This window comes from Arachis ipaensis, chromosome B09 (assembly GCF_000816755.2).
Source record: "Arachis ipaensis cultivar K30076 chromosome B09, Araip1.1, whole genome shotgun sequence".
In the NCBI taxonomy this organism is placed as follows: Eukaryota; Viridiplantae; Streptophyta; class Magnoliopsida; order Fabales; family Fabaceae; genus Arachis; species Arachis ipaensis.
Window position 1 is genome coordinate 115,521,650 of NC_029793.2, and position 7,183 is coordinate 115,528,832.

A 7,183-nucleotide genomic window follows, 5' to 3' on the forward strand; every position below is an offset into this window, starting at 1 on the left:
CAGATTTTCAGAACTTTGGGTGAACTTGGCTAAGTCTTCCTTAAGCCTCTTAACCTCGTTAAGCAACTCTTCATTTCTTTTAAAATAGTCTACATATGCAAGGATGGAATGATCACTTTCACAGCTCTTAATTTGGGCTTTTAACTACTTATTTTCTTCAACAAGATCACAAGCAGTTTCGGCCTCCCTCACTTTTTCTTTAAGAAAACTGTTTTCAGCTTTAAGAATGGTGACTTTTTGTTCAAGTTCTTGATTTTCCAGCAGAAAACATCTTATTTTTTTAGAAAGGTGGTCTATCATAAGATGAAGATCTTCAGTGTTAGGGTTATGAAAGACTACCTGATCTATGTGATCTGCCATGAGACAAGGTTGTGACTTGGTCTCGGATTCCTCATCATCATCATCCGAGTCATTTTCCAAATCTTCCCATGAAGCCATCAGTCCCTTCTTCTTTTCTCTTTTTGGCTTCTCCTCCTTCTTTAACTTGGGACAATCAGATTTGAAGTGCCCCATTTTCTTGCAGTTGTAACAAGTTACTTTGCTAAGGTCTTTCTTCATTTTCCTTGAGCTACTGCCCTTGCCTTTGAACTTCACCATTTTCCTGAATTTTTTGGCAAACAACACAAATTCATTTTCAGAGGAGTTATCACTGGATTCATCATCCAGGGGGTTAGTTACAGAAGAAAAAACAATTCTTTTCTTTTTTGAATCTTTTTTCAAATAAGTGTTTTCAAAAGCAAGAAGGTTTCCTCTCAAATCATCACATGTCATGGAATCTAGACTACTGCTCTCAGAAATAATTAAAGCTTTTGTTTCCCACTCTTTTGTGAGACATCTCAACACTCTCCTCACAAGCACAGAATCAGGATACGTTATTCCCAGAGCATCTAAGCCAACAATGATGATATTGAATCTTTCAAACAGTTCATCAATGGACTCTCCTTCCTTCATTGCAAACATTTCATACTCTCTGTTCAACATATCTGTCCGAGTCTTCTTTACAATGGTGGTTCCTTCATGAGTGATTTGCAATTTATCCCAGATTTCCTTTGCCGTTGTGCATCGTGATACTCGTCGGTATTCCTCGAAGCTGATAGCACAATTGAGTAGATTTACAGCCTTGGCATTTAGCTCCACTTTCTTTCTATCTTCCTCGGTCCAGCTTGTTTCTGGTTTAAGAGTGACTACTCCTTCAGCACTCGTGTTAGTTGGAAATTGAGGACCCTCTAGGATGATCTTCCAAAGCCTGTAGTCTACTGCTTGCACAAAGATTTTCATTCTCTCCTTCCAATAGGTATAGTTTTTCCCATTGAAGAGAGGCGGTATGTTGCTTGACTGTCCTTCTGTAAGGTTGTAGGACACCAGATTAGAGCCACTGCTTTCTGCCATCTGGATCTTTTCTCCAAGCTACAAAGCTTGATCTCTTTGAAACCGAGCTCTGATACCAATTGATGGTTTCAGTGGCTAAGAGAAGGGGGGTTGAATCTTAGCCCCCTTTTTGCTTGATTACACTTTCCAGTCTTTGAGGAGACTTTTCTGTTTTTGTCTCGTCCTTAGCCACGAGACTTTTTATTTTTTTCTCGTCACTTGGCACGAGATATTTTTGGTTTTAGCTCCTGTGCAATAGAAACAGAAATGGATTAGTAGAGAAAGAAAATTACACCCAGATATATCCTGGTTCAGTTGCTAAGTGCAATGCAGCCTACATCCAGTCTCCATCACAACAATGATGGAATTTCACTATAATCAACCTGATTACAAACTGTAAAGTGCTAACCCAACTTACAAAGGGATTCCCACAGAATCATGAAACACAACATAGATGAACAAAGGAACTCTATGGACATCTATGGCTTTTTCTTTTAATTTTGCACTCTCTGCCTTTTTCGGCTCTATGACTTTTTCATACAAACTTCACTGTTTGTCTTTTTCCATGAGACTCAAGACATGACAAAATTAAACAGAAAAATACTAAACAGAATACATTGAAGGAGAAGAAAAACTGCTAGCTTAGGTAGCTCTGAGACTTCTGTGCCTTGCACTCTCAAATATTACTCCTTGAATCAAACCGTGACTGTTCTCCTTTTTTATAGAAGAGGGAAGCCTCCACAGTTGAAACCAAACCCCAAGCTTAACTTCTTTTCCTTCAAAACAGAACCGGTTCGGCCACAGAGAGAGAGAAGGTAACTCATGCAAAACCCAACATGCAAATACCTCTAGTTCTTCCTTGGTCATCACTCTTCATCAATCCGAGCGCTCCATCCTTGGCTTGCTCTCCAAGATGGATTTCTGGCCCTTGATGCTTCATGATGATGATGACTTCATCTGTTCCAATCTCTGCCTCTTCCATCACTTCGCCGCTCTAACTACTTCCTGTGGTGGTTGAGCAGAATCAGAGACAAGTCATGCCTCCAAGAATCTCCTCCTTGCTGGCCGAATCTCCTTCTTTCTTTTTTGGTATGAAGAAACTAAGATCTCTTCACAATATCTTACCACAAGTGAATGAGAATCTTAGCCACAACATACTTTTCCATTTTTATGTTTTCTTGTCATCAACTTGATGGTCTTGTTGCATGTAGCTCCTTCTTTCTTTTAGTAGCTCAACTTAGCTTCCATGCTTTCTCTGTAATGATATGACCAAAAGGGAAGAAGTGAAATGAGAGAGAGGAAAGAGAAATTATGAGCAACAATTAAAGAATTGAAGATAGATAATAAAAGTGAATTAATTTTCCTTTCTCTTTGCTGACTAGCGTGTAGCTTTAGTGCTTGCAATCAAATCAATAGCTTTATTCTCTCTCATGTTTCCAATGTAAGTATTAACTTCACTTTATGAAATTTGAATTCCACCTTATGGTGAAAATGGATTCCGTTGGGAACAAGAAGCAATACATTTGCTTTCACTCATGATTGGTTTCGGACCAAGCATTGGAGTATCCAACCAAGATTTTGAGTTGGGCTAATGATAATGTGAATTGAATCTGGCCCATTCAAAATATTTCAGCCACACTTCTTTGATTATTTAATGATAAAATCAATTGGGCTTAATTCAGCAATTCTGACCCAACCAACGCAACCATTATTTCAGCCGTATAAATTCAATTCCAAGGCTGAGTATATGAATTGGGCTAGCTAATGTTTTTCTTTTATTTTTCAGCCCAATATAAACCTGCATCACAAAATTATTAATTAACATATGTTAAATAAAAATCAAATTAATAATTTTGTAATTAATATAATTAATAATGTTTAGTCATCACAAATATTAATTTAGAGTTTTCCAAACTCATCAGAGAAGACACGAAAATCCAGAAAAAATTCGAAAAAGAAAACGAAATTCTTTCGAAAAAAGAAGTTATATATTCACATGTTGATTGAAAAATTTGTTAAGAAGCCCGTGGATTAGACGTGCCAAAAGAGACGCATTTTATGTATAAGTGAGTATATAGACTTGTAAGGCTTGTATAACAAAAAAAGTTTGTATGTGAAGATTAATTCTTGTAATTATGCATATATAGAGGTTGTTATATATTATATAACTTTTGTTTTGTATTTTAAAAATATTCTTATGCTAAAAATTAAATCGCTACACACATTTAATGTCCAACTTAATATAAATAAAAACTCAATTTAAATATTATCTGTCTTTTTTTTTTTGTTGGGTTGAGTAACCGGGGCTTAAATCCAAGAAACAAAAGAACTACACACCTACAACTCCGTGAACACCCCTACCTACAAAAGCATTGGCCGTTCGGGTCTCTCTAATATCATTATTAATCAGTTTAACCTGCTTCAAAGGAGGAGTATCTAAAAAGAGGAAGTGATGATCTTGGTACTTGATACTGTCCTTGGCAATTCAATCAGCAAACATATGAATATCAAAAAAAAAAAATATATTAAATTAATTTTAAAACTATGATACGTGTGAGATAATTTGACATATGCAATAATACATAATTTGAAATTAACTAATTAAGTAATATTAATGTAATCGTAAAAAGTCATTAATTGTCAAGTAATTTGTATAACCTATATATCATACTTTTATTTACTCATAAGTGCGAATAGCAAGGAGAACCAGAATATTGAAAAGTAACGAAGAATAAATCACCAAGAAGACCAAAGCAACAAAATGCATATATAGTATTCAGGAAGATTAGCTCTCTCCAAAATTTAGGAATATGGTATTGGTTTCTTTGTCTCTTTTTTTTCTTTTGTATTTTATTTTATCAATGAAAATGATCTTTTAAAAAAAAAGCATATATAACAAAGAAGTATTAGTTGCACACTTTATTTATTTAAACAGAAATATATAAAAATGCTAATTTTATTCAATTCAATAATAACAAACAAGATAAAGTGAAGCCGTTACTTATTTTCTACCCATTCTCCAAAAGGGGTACGTCAAGTTATTGAATGGCACCAAACACTCATCTTGTCTCGACTCAAACACAAACATAGAAATTAAATAGAAAATTACAATAACCATATATAAAGTTTTAATTTGTCCAATATCAAACTCATAGAGGAATTTGAAGATTCAGACCTTGGCACTCACACTAAGCTGAAGCATCACGGTGGCAACACTTGTAATTAACAGAAGTGACCTCCATGACCCGACCACAAGTGGGATTTGGGCATGTTATGGTAGCTATGACATTTGCATTATAGTCATCAACATTGACAACCGAACATGGCTGAAGAGCTTCAAACTCTTTGAGCTTAATATCATAGTACTCTTTGAAAGCAATGTCAAATCCTTCTTTTTGAAGCACTTTGTCTTGCCACTTGTCAAACTCCTCCACAGTTTTATACATGGGTTCGCCATGACCCAAAACCTTCACATTATACCCTTTGGTGAGAATAACCCATCCTTGGGGATCTTGTTTGAGGCAGAGCAAGCTCTTCACTATCCTTTGTATCTCACAATCTAAGGCACCCTCGTGCTTCTTCAGTTTCTTGCTTTCTATTTCAATCCAAAAACGAGGAACCACCTTTGGATCTGTCTTTCCCAATTGGTAGTGCTCTATTATAGCATCTATGCCTGTGATAGTTTCGTGCTTTCTCAACTTATCCAATGCAAATGTGAAGTTATTCATCCACTTGCTATCACCACCACCATAGATGAAAATATACCTGTCCCCTTTCACCTCCTAAAATTAAATCACATGTAACGCACACCTATTTAGTAATTATACATGTCTCTGTTATTTAATCCAATTTAACTACATAATACTGATGTTCATGGATATAAACTGCTAACATAAAAAATACAATTTATTACTTAAAATTTATTTAACAAAAATGCTATACGCATACAAAATAGTCATCAAATAAGCTAACACATATTTTATGTATAAATTATTTGTGTTGTTTTATTTATTTTTAACGTTTATTTTATATTTTACTATATATTCTATATAAATAAACAAATAGNTGATTTAGTTGTTGATTTTATATACATATAACATCATTATTATTTTAAAAATTATTTAACATAAAATTTGTTGAGATAAAATTTATCATATAGAAATATATAAATTACTATATATGGAACAGACAAGACATAGTCGAAAATGATAAATTACAAATTTCTCTTAAATAATCAATATGAGTTATTACCTGAATTCCAAGGTTGACTTTCCTTGTAACATCCCAGAACCACTTCCATTTCTTAACAAGTTCGTCACCATCTTCTTTCCTGAATGGGAATGCATCAATCCCCCATTGGAAGATCAAGTCCATTGCATCTTCATTAAGTATGTGACCAGAAGAATCAAACACCGTGACAATAGGTTTTCCCCGGTAATTCAATCTCTCTCTAATTAAGCCAGCATCTGCTAAGGTGGTGGATTGTTCCAATGCATACCATTTGATGTTATGGTTTTTCAGGCGGGTGAATTTATTGTTGAGCACATCGTCCCACTCTCTCACAATTGGGACCCATAAAATCTTGAAATCACCTTTCCTAAAGGTTTTTACTACATCATTTGGATGCGATTCTAGTCTAAGATACAGAGAATTCAAAAGCTGAATTTCATCTTCAATCTTGTCCAGGCTTGAAATAAATAGTAGCACATTGTTACCCCTCAAGATATCAATATCCTGTGTGAATGAAGACATAATGATTAGTTAATATGTACTTATGTTTCTTTGTGCCCCACCCAAGATCATAGTTATCAATACCGACAATAATTAAATCGGTTATATTATTGGATTCGATTGTACTAAATATATATTAAAATTAGACACTAAAATTAGTTATTAGTATAAAAATATATGTTAAAATATAAATACACATAAAAAATAAATTAAACTCTATATATATTTATATACAATTTATGAAAAAAAAAATAAAGTTCATAATCATAAAAATAAAAAATATATTGTAATTAATAAAATGAAATAAAAATATACGATTAGGTACATTTAAAAATTTCTTAAACTACTTTTTTTCTATTATTTTTCTTCTTTCGTATTCTCTATTATTTATTGAAACCTTTTCAACTATTTAATATTTATTTTGCAATTGAAAGAGAGAGAAGCAATGTTAGACATTACGCCATTAAATTTAACTAGTGTATCATTACTGGTTTCTTAAGTTTTTCTCTACTTTATATAAACACAATCAGAGATAAGAAACAAAGGGAAAATAATAACGAAGCATATAAATGGTTTAGTTTGGGGTCGGAGTTAATTAGTGGTGCTTACGAATTTGGTTTTGGTGGTGCCATCAAATAATTGTGGAAGCGGCGTTCCAGTGCGGTGGACGAGAAGCTTCAAGAGTTCCACGACATCTTTAGGATTGTAAAATCTCTTCCAACGCCTCTGGTAATCATCAAGAGCAGCTGCAACATGTAGCAAGTCGATATATCATACTTATTATTAGTCCTAAATTAATAAATGTTCTAATACTTCGTTATACATCAAAGTATTAGTTAGTTAGGGACTGCACCAATTTCCTCCCGGCTCGATATCAGATGTCGATTCAGACTTTCATCAAATGAATAAAGCTTTTCTGTGAATTTTGACAATGCATAGTCCCTGAAACAAAATGTCCAATTGCAGTTATCTAACTCTACATTAATTCAATTTTGATAATGTATACAAATTTAATAATACTCTCTCTCTTAAATAGTTACATTGTTATATTGCATAACTGCGCTATTTTTGGAATGAAAAATTA

At 33.7% G+C, this 7,183-nt stretch overlaps 1 protein-coding gene across 1 annotated transcript in view; it reads right to left on the reverse strand.

The window, feature by feature from the left end:
- LOC107618279 (protein SIEVE ELEMENT OCCLUSION B) overlaps nt 4,307-7,183 on the reverse strand; it is a 4,174-nt gene continuing 1,297 nt past the window's right edge. Inside the window, exons 4-7 of the mRNA XM_016320293.2 lie at nt 6,953-7,041; nt 6,709-6,845; nt 5,620-6,102; nt 4,307-5,150 (exon numbers count right to left, since the gene is read on the reverse strand). Coding sequence (XP_016175779.1) covers nt 4,557-5,150; nt 5,620-6,102; nt 6,709-6,845; nt 6,953-7,041 — 1,303 coding nt within the window. The 3' untranslated portion in view covers nt 4,307-4,556. The remainder of the gene's footprint in view (nt 5,151-5,619; nt 6,103-6,708; nt 6,846-6,952; nt 7,042-7,183) is intronic.